Source organism: Odocoileus virginianus, chromosome 10 (assembly GCF_023699985.2).
Source record: "Odocoileus virginianus isolate 20LAN1187 ecotype Illinois chromosome 10, Ovbor_1.2, whole genome shotgun sequence".
Classification (NCBI taxonomy): Eukaryota; Metazoa; Chordata; class Mammalia; order Artiodactyla; family Cervidae; genus Odocoileus; species Odocoileus virginianus.
Genome location: NC_069683.1, coordinates 31,535,115 through 31,554,181, shown reverse-complemented (window position 1 = coordinate 31,554,181; position 19,067 = coordinate 31,535,115). Strand labels below are relative to the sequence as shown.

General features: G+C 48.6%; 1 protein-coding gene across 7 annotated transcripts in view; it reads right to left on the bottom strand.

Annotated features, from left to right (window-relative positions):
* Positions 1–19,067, bottom strand: part of PPFIBP2 (PPFIA binding protein 2) — a 155,077-nt gene that overhangs the window by 77,075 nt on the left and 58,935 nt on the right. Inside the window, exon 1 of one of the 7 annotated variants that reach the window (XM_070473347.1) lies at positions 7,707–7,950. The exons of the other annotated variants lie outside the window; for them this stretch is intronic. Within the exon in view, the coding sequence (XP_070329448.1) occupies positions 7,707–7,754 (48 nt within the window). The 5' untranslated portion in view covers positions 7,755–7,950. Of the gene's footprint in view, positions 1–7,706; positions 7,951–19,067 lie in introns of those variants that run through there. 7 annotated transcript variants of the gene reach the window in all.

Below are 19,067 nucleotides of genomic sequence, written 5' to 3'. Positions count from 1 at the left end.
AGTCAGGTGGGGTGGAGGAGAGGTCGCATGGGGGTATCATTTGGTATGCAGGCATGGAGTGTGGGAAAAGCCTAAAGCAGTCAGCTCCCCAGTGAGACCGCTGCAGTCATGTTTCCAGGCTGCCTAGTCAAGGGGATCACATCAAATCCAGAAAACCCATCTCAAGGGAGCCATGGCTGCCAGGCCCAGGGAGATGTCAAAGTCACTAAGGCTATACTTCAAGCTTAGGACCACCACTCACATATCAAGCTTTTTAGAAACTTGGCAAGTGTAGACCTTAAAAAATAAGGGTGAGGGGGCTTCCCTTGTCCAGTGGATAACAATCTGCCTTGCAACACAGGGGACATTGGTTCAATCCTTGGACTGGGCACCCAAGAGCCTGTGCTCTGCGACAAGAGAAGCCACCACAGTGAGAAGCCCACATACCTCAACTGGAGTGTAGCTCTCACTCACCTCAACTAGAGAAAGCCCATGCGTGCAGCAACGAAGACCCAGTGCAGCCAAAAATAAATTAATTAAAAAATAATAAAATTACACATTAAAAAGGGGGAAACCAAAAAATTTAAAAATAAAAAGTAGATCATAAAAGCTACAATTCCTATTACATGGTTCAGGTGTAACAGGCAAGGAAGACAAATAGAATGAGTGCAGGCAGGTGCTTGTAAAAAGGAAAACCTCTCCTCAATATTTTGGTTAAGGAGTTTAAGGGCCTTCTGGGAGTTATTATAAAACCACCTTTTCTAGATAAGGAACAGCTAAGCCAATCCACTATCTTTGGCACAGAGTTTCTTTGAAATGCAGTGTGAACCAAGCACAATCAAATCCTTAGCTACCAGGAGTCCAACAAGAGAGATCTTATCCTGACTTTGACCTCCTTATGCCCTTGGTTGCAATTTTGTAAGAGGTGACTGAGGGTTTCTGTTGGGGTCATCACTATCAAATATTTCACCATTAGGGAACAGCAAAGCAAAATTCACAAATAGCAAATTAAATATGGGGTCAACCAATGTTTATGCAATCATGTTTCATTCATTTATCTATTCAGTGACTCAAATATTCCTGAGCACTTATGAGGTGCCACGCTCTGTGCTAGGCAGTCCCTACCTTGAAAAAGCTCTGTAGTTGTACAGTTAGATGTGATAAGCCAGCAGCAGGGGCACAGGGGATGGACGAAATGATAATACCTTCAAGGGAGTGGAGAGCCTTTATAGTGGAGTCCTCACTTGAAAGACTGTCTTGAAAACAATGAAGGAATTCCCCCAGGAGAAGAGAGAACAGCATCTTTGGAAAGAGTCTTCCTGATACAGCTAGGCTATTCATGAAACCATGCCAATCGCCACCCTTCAGCTACTCTGATCTCCCAGAACTAACACAGAAAACAAAGGATGTCTTGAAGACTATCTGTAAGCTTCCCAATCAAGGAGCTGGTGTGATGTACATGAAGGCTTGTAACTGATCATCCTGGAAAGCAGAATGAGAAGAGAGAGGAATGCATTTGATTAACCAAGATCTTGTTCCAAAATAGCAGCCTTGCATGAGCTTAGTCTCTGCTAATTCTCTTGATCACATGGCTGCATGCATAAGGAACCTACAGCACTTGACTGTAGAAGTGGTATTTATAAGTGTGCTGGTATCTTGCAAAGGGATTATATTAAAACCAGGAGCAGAATAAAAACAGGAGCCTCTTTGGGTAGTGCTCTTTCCTCATCTTGCCAACTCCAAACCTAATTCCTGATTATTAAAAACACCTGTCAAAGATGGGCAGTATCAGGTGTTAGGGTTGGGGATAGCAGGGGCACTGTGACTTTTAATGATTCACTTGGAATCATTAGAAGTAAATTGCCTTGGCCCTTCAGATAGAAGGTTCAGATAATCCAAGAATCAAACAGGCATGAAAGATCCATAGGTGGAAAATATGGGAGTAGGTAAAGGCCAAAGTAGGGGCTGGTCCTTTGGTCACAAGAATTTTGTTAGCCCTACAAGATGCCCAAATGGGAATGAATTCTGGGGAAAATGAATGAGAAATGTTGCTTGGGAACTAGAGGTGATAAGAACACTACAGAAGGACTTTGAAAGCTTTCTTAGGGACAAAGCCAGTGTGAAGTGGGTTTGGGGGTAAGTAACCAGGAAGGAGTGCAGATGGTGAGTTTTTAGCCTGCTTTCGATTTCAAGATTCCCAGTGGTGAAAGGAACGTTATAAGGCAACAGAAAGAGAAGAACATAGTCAGAGAGTTTTGTTTTTCTCTAAGAATTACAGAGGCATTTTCTGCCAAGGACAAGGGACAAGTAGGCAGGGCAGAGTAAATAAACAGAAGAAACAATCAGAGAACAAGAGGATGTGGAACGGCTTTGGGTCAGGAGGACAGGATACTGGGATAGCCTTGGCAGAGAGAAGGGTCAAGATTTCACTCTTGACCAGTGAAATCAAAGGAAGCTAAAAAATAATGGTTGTGAACACTGTTACATTTTGTGGTGAAGGGGAAGGAAGAGGAGACACTCATCTCTGTGGCTAATTTCTTAGTAGATGGTGACATCAAGTGAGAGGGGTCAAGGTAGGGGATTGATGGAAAAGTATGAAAGAGCTGATTCAGGGATGAGGTGGATGGAGAATGCAGGAAGGAGCCAAGTGACCCCCCCCCCCCCCCCCCCCAGCCACCACGTGCTGTTGCCAGCTCACAGAACTACCAGTGACTGCACTGCTCTGGAGAACCTGCAAGCTACTCAGCAAATGATGCTGGTATGATGCCACTTTACACCCAGCTGGGAAAGAGGCATGAGGGCCTCTTCAAACAGCTGGTACACAGGACTCACAGGTGCTGGTGGTCAGAGATGGCAGAATTTGAGCTCCTAAATTATATTGGGGAATATGATGGGTGGGTACGCTGGGTGCATTGGCTAAAAATGGGATGTACCCTTGGGAAACCGGGGACAGCTAGGACAGGGGACATGCCTTTCCCTGGAGGAAGGCATGGCAATCCACTCCAGTAGTCTTGCCTAGAGAATCCCCATGGACAGAGGAACCTGGAGGGCTACAGTCCATGGGGTCACAAATAGCTGGACACGACTGAAGGACTAAGCACAGCACAGAAGAACCTTTGGGTAGCCATACCCACTGTCACCCTCCTTCTGGTCTGAAAATACCTCTCTGTCCAGAATCAAGGCTGGGCACATGACTCTGGAATAACCAGAAGCTGTCAGTTGTGGCCAAGGTGATCATCATTGTAATACCTATGAAGCATTTTCTAAGCACTTTACAGACATTGAATTACTTATCCATATTTTACAAACAAGAGAGCTGAATATTAAGGAGATTAATCAATTGTCCAAGGTCACACAGAGCTGAGATATGAACCCAAGGAGTTGGACGCAGGGATCTGTGCTCTTAGCCAGTAGGAGCAGCTGTCACAGAAGCCACTACTTCAACTTCACTGCAGTCTGACTTGAGAGCGAGACAAGTCAATGTCTGGAGCCAGGATGTCTTCCCAGCTCTTCTGGCCCAAGTGGCCAGGCTACTGGATCAACCATTTGAGCACCAGATGACACATAAAAAAGTCTTACATTAACAGTCTGACCTCATTCCACATTCTACTATAGAACTCAAGCCAACTGCATGGAGGAGTCATGGTGATTCCATTTTTGACTCTTTTTTTTTGGGGGGGGGGGCGCGGTGGTGGACAGGGTTGTGACTTTAGTTTGGAATTCAGTTTCAACAGATTTCTAGAAGCCAGCAGTAGTGTGAAGATGCTGACAAGTGCTGGGGTTTCTGTTCCTGGGAAAAAAGCTCCTGCTCAGGGGGAAGTGGGTGAACCCCACAGACCCTGCCTGTAGCTATTTTAAGAGGCTCTTTCAGGACTATGTGGGTTAGAGCCACTGATCTCAAAGCAGAGCAGGTGTGAACTATTCGTGAGTCAGTCAGGAACCAGACAGCTGAACAGCGGAGGCCCTCTGGATGCTCGTGGCAGATTACCTTATCCCAGGGCTCTGCCTGTTGGGGAAGGAGCTGGAGGCCCAGCCCTGGTCAGCCTTCTCTCAGTAGCCATAGCCAAGCTGGCCAGAGCAGTAGCCACCGGGGCCTCCGGCTACTCACAGTGGGCCAGGTCCCAGCTGTATCCCATAGGGCTTTGGTTTGGGACTTTGACCTAGAATGTGGAAAGGGGCCCTAAGTGGAAGGGATGATGGCCTAAGATGCACTCCGAGGAGAGAAGCAAACATCCCATCTGCTCAAGATCTCCCTTCCTGGTTATGGCCAGTAGCTGTTAACTTTTATTGAATGTTCCCTTGTGCATGGTACTCTGCTAAGCTTTTGACATGCATTATCTTACTCGATCCTCATAAAACCTGTATGTGGCAGGCACTTTTATCTTCCTTATTTTATAGATGGAGAAATCCAAGATTTGAGGTAATCTGCCTAAAATTACACAGCAAAGCCAAGAGCCCAACCTAGGCTTTACTGCAAACTGCATGTTCTTAACTAAAACAATATGCAGTATCCCATCCCCTAAAGGCCACAACACAATGTCTCTTTTCTCACAAATGCTTTCCTCTATCTCAGTGCATTCTTGGCCATAAACATCTCCCTTACAGCTTCCAAATTCAAAGACTGTCTTGCTCCGAGGCATTACCCTCTTGGACTGGTACCAGAGCAGTGTTCCTACGCTCCTACCAGGTCACACCTCATCCAAGTACCTATTCTGCTGCACCCACCCCCTCTGCACGGGAACATGAAAGAGAGAGCATGTTTCCACCTTCAAAAACCTGGGCTAAGGACTTCCCTGATGGTGCAGTGAATAGGAATCCACCGGCCAATGCAGGGGATGCAGGTTCAATCCCTGGTCTGGGAAGATTCCACGTGCCACAAAGCAAGTAAGCTGCGTGCCACAACTACTGATGCCTGCACGCCTAGAGCCTGTGCTCCATGAGAGAAGCCACCACAAAGAGAAGCCCGAGAACCACAAGAAAAGTAGCCCCTACTCACTGCAACTAGAGAAAGCCCACGCAACAACAACAAAAAAGCAATGAAGACCCAGCGCAGCCAAATGGGAAAAGAAAACAAAACCTGGGCTAAGAGAAACCTGCTCTCTAAGCCACTGAGACTTAAGAAAGCACGTGAGAAGCGGTGGGTGAGCCAGGCAAATGGAAAGTACTAGAGACTCGGGCTGGAGTCTACCTGGTGCAGAACAGGGATGAGGTCAGCAAAGGACAGAGAAGGCAGGGAGTGTACCTGGGAGCTCGTGAGAGTAGATATAAAAGGTGAAACTGAAAGGTAAGTTGAGGCCGGGTAAAAAAAGTGTCTTAAAGCCCACCAGGCAGAAAACTGAGCTTTCTCATTCAGACTAAAGGCAAGTCCTGGGCTTATGATCGGGGTCACAGGATGGAGGGGAATTTGTGTTTTTTTGTTGTTTTTTTTTTAAGGGGATTTTAAAAAGAAGAATCTGGCAGTAGTGTTTCAGGTAGAAAATAGGAAAGATACCAATTATACTGCCTATGACATATCTAATATTTTGTGGGGTTTTTTTTTTAATGCTCCTTAAAACTAGAAGAAAAATATGTTTTGCGATGAGACACCTATGGGGGAGGGTCTGAAGTCTCCTCACCTAGCGCTTCCCTTCCTTCCATGGGAGCCAGAGCTGCCAACCCGGGCCTCAGGACAGAAAGGGCCTTCTTACATTGCCTCACATGCAGGATTCATTTCTCTGCAGACAGAACTTCTGCACAAGGTACAACAATCTATCCCAGCAGCTGGGACATGGCGTGATCCCAAGCACATCACAGCTGGAAGAACTCCTGATTAAAGAACTTCAATTGGATACAGGACAATAAAGACGAAGTGATGGGAAGGGCACCTCTTGTCTCCTCCAAAACCTCTTCAGCGAGTTTTTTACAATTCTTAAGACAATGATGTGAATCTTTGCCAAAATGTCTGGTCACCTCAGCACACTCTGTTGGCTGCAATGACCCCATTCCAAAGCTGGACAGGGGCTGAGCACAAACAGGATTCCTGCTGGGTTCTAAACCCATAATTTTCTACATACTTGGTTGAAGAAATGAGGGTAGAGAACCGGACTGGGAGACAGAGAACAGGCTTGAAGATCAGGCTGCACCACTAATAGCTATGAGGTTCTTAGCCTCTTGGGCTTTTTTAAATGAGGGGTTTGTACTAGTTGATCCCAACAAACCCTTGAGCTAATTTGGTTCATTTGCCTCGCTTTTCGCAGCACAGCTTACCATACACCACATCATAGCTAGAGTAATTTTCTTAAAATATAAATGAGATCCCTCAACGTATCTCATGCCACTTCCAAGCAGCAAGTCTCCCATTATACAAACCATGACCCCACAACCCTGCCTGCCGTCCTCCCCGTCCCGTGTGCTCCGGGACCCGCCCACGTCTCCCCTCCATCATTGAGTTCAGACGTGTGTTCTTTACCCTGTTTTTCACCAGACTCACTCCAACTTCTCCTTCACTTTTCAATGAAGTGTTACTTCCACAAAGAGGGTCCTGACCACTCCTTCTCAATCAGTAACAGTCCTTTGGAATGGCCACTTAACAGTTCCTCTTCTTGGCTGTATCTATCAACTTGTAAATTTCAGGCTTATTTCCTGGGGACTATTTAACTGCAATCTCCCAAGCACTGTATGGAAGATCCACAAGAGCAGAGAATTGTTCTACATTTTTGCTCACGATTGGACACCCAGTACAGAACTGGGTAAGTATTTGCTGAGTGAGAGGTGCAGAGGATGCCCACAGAAGCCAGCAGGCCTAGTGCTGGGGTGTGGGGGTCAGGGACCTTCCAAGCCGGGCACTTTGTGTCCCTTCTGTTCTTCTACAATGTCAGATCTCTTATCTGTCAGCTGCTTTTGCCCTTCCTGCTTCTGGAAATATCCTGCCTCCATGTGAAAATTAATGGATACCCATCTTTGCCAGTTTAGCTGTTGTTTAGTCGCTAAGTTGTGCCTGACACTTCTGTGGCCCTGTGGACTGTAGCCCACATCAAGCTCCTCTGTCCATGTGGTCTCCAGGCAAGGATACTGGAGTGGGCTGCCATTGCCAGTTCAGAGATGGTGACAAGAAAAGCAAGAGCATGGTCTCTGTGAACGTGGATGTGACTCCAGCCCCCAATATTCGCCCAGTCGCTCACCCCACACACCCAAGCTCACCCCCTAAAGAGTAGACAGGAGCAACTTGAAACCCAAACCCTTGGCCTGTGGAAAACATGCAGAACTCCCAAGGGCCTCCCCCGGAAATGCGGCAGCTCTTTCGGCTGACAGCTGACTAATCTCCATGCCGGATAACTTCCGAGCAGGGGAGAAGCCCGATAACTTGTGAACCCTGTGTGGTTGAAAGGCAGCGGCTTCCTCTCCGAGTCCTCACACCAAAAAGGTGGATGCCTTTCTCTGGTCACGGTGTTTGGACCCTCCAACTGCTCAAGTGCCAGAGTCAAAAATAAGGAACTCTCCTCACTTCATTGTTGCCTTTCTGCACAGAGGCTCATTCACTAGAATGTCAGAGGAGAAACAAAGACAACTGACTCTTTTCTCCCCTAGTGTCTATAATTAGAATCTCATGGAGAACTTGGCGGCAACAGGGCTTCGCTGGACAAACACCTCCCCCCTCAATACACACACACACACGCACACACACACACACAGTGTCTCTCTCCTCACTCATCTCGACGGAGACCCACACAAAGCAGTCAGTCACTTACCCGCTTCAGCCACGCGAAATGCTTGTAAACATCAATGTCCCCATCCATGCTGGGCACCCATGTCAGCAGTTAGATTCCTTGGTTGAAAAAGCCCTCTTTCTGGCCAGATACCAAACTCTCTCCTCTTTCTTGCCTCTGCCCCCTCCCCCTCAGGAACGTCAAGCCGTGTTCAGATTTCCCCACGTCCCTGGCCTGCGTCCTTCAGCCTTGCCCTGAGAGGTTTCAGAGACACAGCAGCTCAGACCAGACTGTGCTGCTCCCGTATCCGCCCCCACAGACGCACAGCCTGCAGAGTGAGGGAACCTAGCAAAAGGTGGGGGAGACAGACAGACTTGGACAAGAGTTGTAAACACACACACACACACACACACACACACACACACACACACACACACGGGAACATTCTTTTTGGTGATAATACCAGAGGCTGCCAGAGGGAAACAGTCCTGAAGAAAATTCCTCGTCTGGCTTCCCCCTTCTGGAGTGGCTGGAACTCATTAGGGAGAGACCCCGGTTTCCTGTCTCTGCTCCATTCTGCATTTACCCAGAGGCTCCCAGCTGCTCTTGGTTTATCTGGGACTGGGGAGAGGACTAAAAATAAGCTCAGCTCTTGGAGGACTGCTGGTTCCCACACACAGCCTGACCCCCACCCAGCAGCCCACGCCTACCCCTTCTCTTCCAGGCTGGCGTCGGACTGTGCCCTGAGGGAAGCTGATCGTTTCCAAAAAAGAACAGATTCAGAACCAGCTCCCGTCCGGCTTCTTGGCCCGGCGGGGGGTTTGCCATCCTGGGCGCTGGCGGCACCATCCCATGTTGCCGCCTTGGAGAGCTCCGCAGCCAGCCAGTGCTCCGGGGCTCCCTGGGGCCGCATTCTGCACGGGGACAGGTGGGAAAGAGCGAGTCCCAGGCCTGCCTCGCTGGCGGTCCCCACCCCAGACGTGTGTCCGGGAGGTCTAGGGAGCGCTCCGGGTGGGAGCCCTGGGAAGGCAGTATCCTGAAGAAACGGGGAGCTGGGCCTGCCTTCCTACTGGCAGGTCCCATGCTGGCTTTCCAGGGTGGTCTCCCCAGCACTCCCCACATGCTGCCCCCTCCTCTTCACATTCCCACCTCCTTCAAGAGCTCTCTTAGAAACAGCTTTTCTCCCTTGCCCAGCCCGCAACGTGTGGCTGTTGGCTCTGACTGGTTATGAAAGCGGTCTTTGATGTGGGTGCAAGGGGAACTGTGGTTACATGCAAGGGCTCTGAGCTCCGCTGCCATAAATGACTTGCAGACACACATCTTGTGACTGCGTGGGCCTCCCCGGTGCACCTTGGGGGTCAGCAAGGAGTTTCCTGGAGCTCCCAGACTAAAGAGAAGGCATGCCGCTTTTCACGGTATCTTCGCTGTCCACAACCCAGAAGCAGGGCCTGAGGACAAAGCAGAAAACACGCACAGTCCCCCGCAGGCTGGCCCCGTCCTCAGAGAACACAGAGGCGGCAGGAGGAGGGCTCTGGCCAGCAGCTGGCATGAGGGGGAGGAGTAGATTCCTGGAGACACACCCAGATCAGAGGCCAGAAAGAAAAAGCAGGCTCAGCTGCCCATGCCCTGAGCTCTCAGCCTTCTTCTGGCCTCTGGCCCAGTTACAGAGTGCAGTGCGGGCCCTACTTGCCGAGGTCCCCTGACCTGGACTAGGGCAGGATGTGCTAGTCAAGAGCCCTAAGGTTGCAGGGGTAGCTAGACCTTTTTATTTTTTTTCTGTCTAAAAACCTGGAAAAGTTTTCATTTGGTCAATACACATTTGCCCAGCATCCAAAGCAACTGAAACCAACTTCCTGCTCTAGGCAAATGAAGAATTTCCACGTGGCATGTAATAAAGGTATTTCTGGGGCGCTGGGGAGGAAGAAGCAAAGTTAATTTGAGGGTCTGTACGGGGAAAGGCCTGTACATCCTTGGAGAAAGACTGGTATCCTTTGGAAGGTTCCAGTGTGAGAGGAGAAAAGAGAGGACTGGGCAGCAACGTAGCTGCCTCCCACTGCCCGTGGGGGCTGGCTCCCTGGTACCCAAGCCCCTCCCCACATCACTGCCTGCCCTGTGGTACTCAACCACACCAGTTCCCACTTCAGACAGGAGGACATGTGTCTAAGCTCTGATTCACAGCTAGCACAGTTTCTACACCTAGCACAATTCTTAGCACACAGTAACAACTTCAATGATCTTTGAATGAAAGAATGAGGCTCAAATGGTTAAACTGGCAAGATAAGCCTGAAACTACTTGGAGGGAATGAGTTTCCCAGAGGTAAAGATGCTTGACTCAGAGAGGAGCGATAGGGTCAACTTCATCTATTAGCTCAACTCATGTGTGATGAACTGGAGGTTGGGGGGGGGGGGGCGGGCAGGAAAGGGGGAGAAAGGGGAAAGAGAAGAGGGAGGGGAGGAGGAATGGAAGGGGACAGGGAGAAGAGGAGGGAAGGATGGAACGGGAGGAGAGGAGCAGACAGGAGGCAGGAGGGAAAGAGAGAGGAGAGGAGGTTGGAAAGGAGGAGGGAGGAAATCCAGATAAATTGCAGCTAAATTCTTGACATATGTTTATGGTACCCTCATGTAGCAATTCTTACCTCAGTTCTTTTATTTTTTTCCTTTGAAACCCTAAATTTTATATTGTAATCAACTCAATCCACAAATAGCACTCAAAGGCTTAGGATCAAACCCATAGCTGCACCCCCTCACTCAGAAGGCCACCCAGCCAGGGGCTCCTCACAGTGAGTCACAGAGGGGCTTTGGGGGATCAGAAGGCCCTTGACTATGTCCATAAAATGTATACAAAGCACTATGAGTATGTATAAATCACTATTTCTCTGAAATAGTTTTCATCAGATCATCAAAATGATCCATGACTCCCCAAAGATTGAAAGCCTGGGTTTTATCCCACCTAAGTAGTTACTTGGAAAGGATTAGGCTGCCCTTAGTAAGCAGGGTGGGGGTGGTCCCACTTCTACTGTACTGCTGTGAGGCAGAGCCTCAGAGGCTCCCTGGACCCATCACTGGAGAGAGGTCTTCAGGGGCCACATAGGACACACCAGTAAGATTCATCACAGTGACCGTACAGCCCTCAGAGCCTTCCCAAAAGCAACTCAAGGTCAGTGAGACTCAACTCTTTACTGTCTGGAACATGAGGCAGCCAGCTGAGGGCAAAGAGCAGGCACCTGATCATTCGCGGGAGTGAAAACACACCTACGAGGCCAGAGCCGTAAGGGAACTCATCCCGGGGTCCAGCGGGGAGACCTCAGGAGAGCTGCTTATCTGGCTGGAATCCCATGTATGCCGGAATGACTGTGGATAGAGTTCTGAGATTTGCTCCTCCTGCTGGAGGCCAGGAATCAGGCACAACTATGGACCGAGGATGGTCACGAGCTAGTCAGCTGACCTCTCGCCTGCATCCTGAGCTCAGCTCAGGGCTGAGCCTTGGCCTCTGGGCCATGGTGATAGGAGCCAGGACACCCTGATACGTCAGATACAGGCTTATGTTCTTCAACAGGCACGCTGCACCGTGAGCCTACCTCTGGGGAGAGGAAGGGATGGCCTGAGGACACCGGTCCTCTGGGCTGCAAGGTCCTGCTTGTGCAACAGCATCCTGGCCCCACAGCCCAGGTGCCCACAGTGTCCAGGCATGAAGACCCATCTCCAAAACGGGTAACAGAAGGGGTGGCACACTCTGCCTGTAGAGAGCCAGATGGCAAACGTTTCAGGCTTTACGGGCCATATGGTTTCTTACAGTCGACGCTCTCATTTACAGCACAAAAGCAGCCACAGCTAACGTGGAAGCCAGTGAGGGTGGCTGTGTTCCAGTGACATTTTTTATGTGTGTGAACAGTAAGATTTAAATTTTACATCATTTTCACATCACAAATTAGTCTTCTTGTGATTTCTCATCAATCACTGGAAATCACAAAAAATCATGCTTGGCTTTCAGGGAATAACAGACAGGCAGCAGGCCAAATACAGACCCTAGGTTGCTGACCCCCGGGTGAGGATGTCTCTCTCTCTATAATGAATCTCCAGGGACAGAGGGCACTCTTGTGAAAATGCAGATTCAGGCCCAGCAGGTTGGGAATCGGGCCCGAGACTGGGCATTGCTAACAGTCTCCCCAGTGATGCTCATCCTGCCAGTCTTAATGACAGTATTTGAGGAGTAAAAGGAAGCTATTTTCAGAAGTTTCTTGGAGCACAGGCTACTGAGCAGTTTGCCGAAAGTACAACTCCTCCTGAGCCTTCCTACCTGCTTGAAAGGGAAGGACACCCAGCGCCATGGCTGTGGCATGCCCTCTTTGCAAGCGGAGGGTGGGTGGGTGTCTACATGCTCAGACCTCAGGTCATGCTAACCCGGCAACATCGCCTACCATGTCCCCTGGGCCCGAAGCAGGAAATTGAGTGGGGAAGGATTTATTTGCTCTTCCACCAGTGTTTGCACATTCTTGCTCATTTATAAACATTGGTTCTTAGGGGCTGAACTAGTCTCAAGTCAGGTCTGAAAGAGTACAGATCTCCAGAATTTTAGTAAGGTACAAGTACTTGGAAGAAGGCAAAAAAAAAAAAAAATCCCCAAATTCAGGAAAATTAAAACTGCTAAGTTTGCAATGGCTGAAGGCCCCCAGTCTGGGGTGTTATGCCAGGAAAAAAAAATATTTTCAAAATCCCCAAGGTACAGGAAAACTCTCTAGGACAGGCCCTGAATAACACAGGTCAGGAAATGGGAAATGGAGAGCTATCCTAAGTAATAGCGCGCCAGTAAAAGGCACTGGGATTAAAGGTGTCTGGAGAGAGCTTCTTAGCTTTGATAATGGAAGGTCAGGTCTGTGCTCCCAGGACCAGCAGACATCCCTCTGGTCTCCTCCCCCAAGGAGAAGGGGCGCAGCACAAGCAGTGGAGGCATCCCAGGCCCACCCTTTGTCCACTGGATTCCAAGGAAAATAATTCTTTTTGCCAGCTGACTCAGGTACACTGTCCAGCAGCTTCATTAATGAGAGGAGCTTACGTCCTCTTTCAACGTGGCTGGCGGGGGATGGGGGGAAGCAGGCAGCTATTTTCTCACATAAAGCGGGTTCCTTGAGCTTTAGACTTTCCAGCATTTGTCCCTGACTCCCACCTAGTGGCTTTTTCCAGTACTGCACAGAGACAAAGGCCCTCCTCCAATCCGCACACCAGGCCGGCGTGAGTCCATTGGGAGAGAAAAGTCTGAGCTCTCAGGTTCACACCTATGGAGGGACTCACACTGGAAACTAACTCACAAAGTCTTCCTTTTTTTTTTTTAATGAAAAATAATCACCAAATTTCCCCTTTTCTAACATCCAGAAAGCCAACATCTTCCTATAAAACTTCTGCCTGTAACTTTTCAAAATGAACATGTTTGCCATACAAATACCCCATCCATCTCTTACTCCAGGCCCTGGGTGGAGGACAGATACAGAGAATTACAGGGCATGAGAAACTCAAGCTGACGGCTTGTAATTCATAAAACAGCTTCTCCCCACCTTTTTTTTCCCCCTAAACTCCTCTGGCTTTTCAATATGGTGAACAGATTTGCTCCTCTGGCCGGAATGAAAGACTGCAGGCTGCCTCTGGCAGGAACGCAGGGCCTTTGTTTGAGGGGCTGCCATCTGCGCCGAGGTGGCCGTGTGGATGGGGGCGGGGGATGGCCATGTGCCCTCCTGGGCCCGGTCTATTTCCTTGTTTCTGGAGAGACTGGTTAATTAACTGAGGGCACATGATGAATATCTGATATATGGACTGACAGAGGTGAGACCCAAGATGGGGTTCACTTCCCCGGACCAGCCGGGCAGGCTCAGAGGAGGCTCCCCCGTCAGGGCATCCCATTTCACCGCTCCAGAGATGACGGTCTTGGCTGAGCCCTGACATGGAGCAGCTATACCAAGAGAGGTTCCCTAACCTGCCTCTACGTTGCAAACTTAAAGGTCCAGACTGAGGGACTTCTCTGGTGGCCCAGGGGCTCCACATTCCCAATGCAGGGGGCCCAGGGTTCAATCCCTGGTCAGGGAACTAGATCATGCATACTGAAACTAAGACCCGGCACAGCTAAATAAATAAATATATTTTTAACAAAAGTCCAGACTGAGGAAGGCAGGGACTGATGGCTACCAGGGGGCTGCTCTAAAGCCCTTAAACTGCAGGACTGGAATGTGTGGCCAGATCCTACAGAGAGATTATCAAACCAGCTATTGTTTCCAGTAGGGAACTGAGTCCCAGAAGAGTGAAACAAGGTTCACCCACATCCACAGAACTGGCCTTTTGGCTCATCACTCCTTCCCACACTGCCTCACCTGGTCCATTCCCTTCCGCCTGAACACGCCGAGCAGGAAAACTGCAGCCTGGCCAAGGAGAGCCTGGGTTCCCCTGGGGGGCCAGGCTTGCTCCATGAACCCTACTTCCAGAAAGTAGCACAGAACACAGTCCTTCTGGAGGGTCTCTGCCAAGCTCTCCCCTTACCCGCCCTCCCTTCTGCTGCTTCTGGGTTTACTTGTCTTTCCTCAGACTTTAGCCCCTAAAACCTTGGGTCTTCACCAAAAATCCCATAGACCCACATCTGAACTGATTAAACAATGGGACAGTCTGGTGCCTTGTGGATGAAGAATGTGTGTACCCAGCTATTAGAGAAGCCCCCAGAGATGCTCCATCTGGAGACTCTGCTGGCTCTGGTATCACTTGGGCATCTCCCAGGAACCAGGCTCACTGGGTCTAATCACCCCTCCCTCTCTCACTCAGTTCAGTTCAGTCGCTCAGTCACGTCTGACTCTTTGCAACCCTATGGACTGCAGCTCACAGGCTTCCCTGTCCACCACCAACTCCCAGAGTTTGCTCAAACTCATGGACATTGCGTTGGTGATGCCATCTAACCATTTCATCCTCTGTCATCCCCTTCTCCTCCTGCCTTCAATCTTTCATAGCATCAGGGTCTTACTGGTTGGCTTCTCACTAGTTGGATGTTTCCAGACCCTTACGGGCTCCACTCTCCCTGAGGGCTTCGCCCCCAGGTCACCACAAGCTTACCTGCAGGGAGGGAAAAGAGGCGGCCCCTTTTTGGAACTCAGCTCCATTCCCATCAAAGCAGAGATGCTGCAGCCTTCTGGCATGGGCCTCAGCTTCATCTCCTGCAAGTCCTAACCCTGAGCTTGGCCTGGTCTGCCAGCCATGAAACAGGGGCTCAATCTTATACTGGCAAAGGGTGGCCTCATTGATGCTACTCTGCAGGCCAGGCTCCATGAAGCCTGCTTGCCTTGGACTTCAGGAACCTTTCCTATACAAAAGCCCCATCCAAAGCTCCCTGGTGTTCCACCAACTTTGAGGATAAGCCCAGAGTTCAGACTCAGATACTGAAACTGTGCCCCACAGAGTTTACAGAAGCTAATAATAGAAATTCTTGGATTTGTCTTATAGAACAACAGATAAGGGAATAGCTTGTTAAAACTGTTTTGCTTATAAACTGCCCTCATTGATTAAGCTCACTTGGTTTCTTTCTTTCCTTCCATTTTCCTCCCTTTAATATCTTTCCAGCTTCATGCAGCCCAGCTGTTTTCCAATTACTTGGAATCATTACCTGACCAGCATGAGCTGGGCAGGGGCTGGTTGGCACCACCCTAAAGCTGAGTCTGTGCAGATGTCTGAACGAATGATCTTTTCACGTCAGAGAATTGGAAAACTCCACCCCCAGATGACGCTAAGTGTCACCATCTCCAATATGTGGAAACATGAACCCAGACACACCTGCACAGAACATGGATTTCCTCACAGTCACCTCTCCCCTAAGACCACCCTCAGTTCAGTTCAGTCCAGTCACTCAGTCATGTCCGACTTTTTGCAACCCCATGAATCGCAGCACACCAGGCCTCCCTGTCCATCACCAACTCCCAGAGTTTACTCAAAGTCATGCCCATCGAGTTGGTGATGCCATGCAGCCATCTCATCCTCTGTCATCCCCTTCTCCTCCTGCCCCCAATCCCTCCCAGCATCAGGGTCTTTTCCACTGAGTCAACTCTTCGCATGAGGTGGCCAAAGTACTGGAGTTTCAGCTTCAGCATCAGTCCTTCCAATGAACACCCAGGACTGACATCCTTTAGGATGGACTGGTTGGATCTGCTTGCTGTCCAAGGGACTCTCAAGAGTCTTCTCCAACACCACAGTTCAAAAGCACCAATTTTTAGGCACTCAGCTTTCTTCACAGTCCAACTCTCACATCCATACATGACTACTGGAAAAACCATAGCCTTGACTAGATGGACCTTTGTTGGCAAAGTAATGTCTCTGCTTTTTAATATGCTATCTAGGTTGGTCATAACTTTCCTTCCAAGGAGTAAGCGTCTTTCGATTTCATGGCTGCAGTCACCATCTGCAGTGATTTTGGAGCCCAAAAAAATAAAGTCTGACACTGCTTCCACTGTCTCCCCATCTATTTCCCATGACGTGATGGGACCAGATGCCATGATCTTAGTTTTCTGAATGTTAAGCTTTAAGTCAACTTTTTCACTGTCCTCTTTCACTTTCATCAAGAGGCTTTTTAGTTCCTCTTCACTTTCTGCCATAAGGGTGGTGTCATCTGCATATCTGAGGTTATTGATATTTCTCCCAGCAATCTTGATTCCAGCTTGTGCTTCTTCCAGCCCAGCATTTCTCATGATGTACTATGCATATAAGTTAAATAAGTAGGGTGACAATATACAGCATTGACGTACTCCTTTTCCTTTTTGGAACCAGTCTGTTGTTCCATGTCCAGTTCTAACTGTTGCTTCCTGACCTGCATACAGGTTTCTCAAGAGGCAGGTCAGGTGGTCTGGTATTCCCATCTCTTTCAGAATTTTCCACAGTTTATTGTGATCCACACAGTCAAAGGCTTTGGCATAGTCAATAAAACAGAAATAGATGTTTTTCTGGAACTCTCTTGCTTTTTTGATGATCCAGCGGATATTGGCAATTTGATCTCTGCTTCCTCTGCCTCTTCTAAAACCAGCTTGAACATATGGAAGTTCACAGTTCATGTATTGCTCAAGCCTGGCTTGGAGAATTTTGAGCATTACTTTACTAGCGTGTGAGATGAGTACAATTGTGCGGTAGTTTGAGCATTCTTTGGGATTGCCTTTCTTAGGGATTGGAATGAAAACTGACCTTTCCCAGTCCTGTGGCCACTGCTGAGTTTTCCAAATTTGCTGGCATATTGAGTGTAGCACTTTCACAGCATCATCTTTCAGGATTTGAAATAGCTCAACCAGAATTCCATCACATCCACTAGCTTTATTCATAGTGATGCTTTCTAAGGCCCACTTGATTTCACATTCCACCCTGCTTATCCCATAAATACTCCAACTCCCTCACCTTCAGTGAGGTAGATCTGAGACATATTCTCCTGTCTTCTCACTTGGCTACCTTGAGAATAAACTCACTCTTGGCTGTAAACTATGGTACCTCAGTGTTTCACTTGCTGTGTGTCAGACAAACCAATCTGGTTGGGTAACAGTACTGTTCCTTTCCCAGGTGGCTCAGTGGTCAAGAATCCACCTGCCAATGCAGGAGATGCAAGAGATACAGGTTCAATCCCTGGATCAGCAAGATCCTCTAGAGGAGGAAATGGCAACCCACTCCAGTATTCTTGCCTGGAGAATTTCATAGACAGAGGAATCCATATGGTTACAAAAAGTCAGACACGACTGAGCATGCACTGCTCCTAGAACAAGGGAATCCAGACCCTTTGTTCCTTTTATCACTGAAGCACCAGATAGTGTCTCCAGCATAGAGAGCCCCCCGCCACACCCTTCAAGACCTAAAGCCTACTCTTCCTCATTCTATTGGTTGCCCAGAAAGGGAGGATCCTATTTTAGGCCCCAAAGCTTTGGAGATATGCTTACAATCCAGTATCCCTGAATTCTGGGCAGTTCTGTTCCACTTGTATCTTTACCACAAGTCTGGTCTGTTTATAACTATTTCCATGCCAAGGACCCTTGCTGCTGATGGCCACTCTGTGCCCACCTCTGCAGCACTCAGCAGAGGAGGAACCAGCCCCACTGTAAAGAAACACAGCTGCCCATACACAGTCTTTCTGACCACAGTGCACTAGGACCAGAGCTCCCTCACCACTTAAGATGTAAGGGCAGGGGCCCAGGACTAGCCTGCTGTTTGCTGTAACCACCAACCACTCCCCTACATCCCACTACAGTCGCCATCATCTGAGTCTGAAGATCCCAGTTGCAGCTACTGATGAACAGAAGACTGCGATTCCTACCACATGATCCTCTTCCCTCTCACCACAGCTAATTATTGGCCCTGGGGTGGACACTTGACCCAAAGGCAGCTAATCCATAGCTGAGCATAAGTGAAAATGTCTTTAATTTTTATTTCTTTTGCATTTAACATTTCTTCATACACTTGGAGGACTTAGTCCAAAAATTCTGAATTAGGTCAACGAGATTCTCTCCTTCGGGGGTTAACACACATACACAGAAAACATGAACTTGTCAGTCAACAAGACGATTAACATCAAACCTAAAGGATGTGTGGCAGTCACTGTGAGCTATCTTCCTAAGGGCCATTCGTTTCCCCCACTTTTTGGTTCCTCGCTGACAGAGGTTCCCCTCCACTGTGATGAGAGTGCCAGCCTCTCTTGCAGCTAGGGTATGCACATGCAAACAAATCGTGACCACTGGGACCATATGGGAAGCTGCTGGGAGGTTTCAGACAGACGTTTTCCTCCCCAGTTTATAAGAAGAGGACAAGTTCTACCTCTAGACACAACTGTATCTGTGTGAAGGGAGGCTGCCCAGAGCTGCAAGTAGCCTTCTTGCAACTTGCCCTACTTCTTAGGGCAGCAGTACCCCAACCTTTTTAGCACCAGGGACCAATTTCATGGAAGACAATTTTTCCATGGGTGGGGGTGGGGTGAACGGTTTCAGAATGATTCAAGCTCATTACCTTTATGTGCCCTTTATTTCTAACCTAATGCTGCTGCTGATCTGACAGGAAGTACTGGTCTACAGCCTGGAGGTTGGGGACCTCTGTGTTAGGGGACATGCCTGAGGAAATACCAACCCCTGAGGATGGGGAGGGAGAAAGGTAAGAAAAGTCAGTGTCTTTGAGGTCATCCCAGAGCCACTGATTTAACGGGTGATTTAATGGTCCTGGGACCACCCATCCCCTGGACATATATTAGTTACATATAACTAATACATGTATTATTAGTTATATGTTCATTACATATATATTAGTTATATGTTAGTAACATAACATATAACATTAGTGACATATAAACCTCCTTACTGTTTGTATTTTATTGAGAAAGAATCCCTACTGATAGATGTCATGAGGCAGGGCCAGGTCACGCTAAGC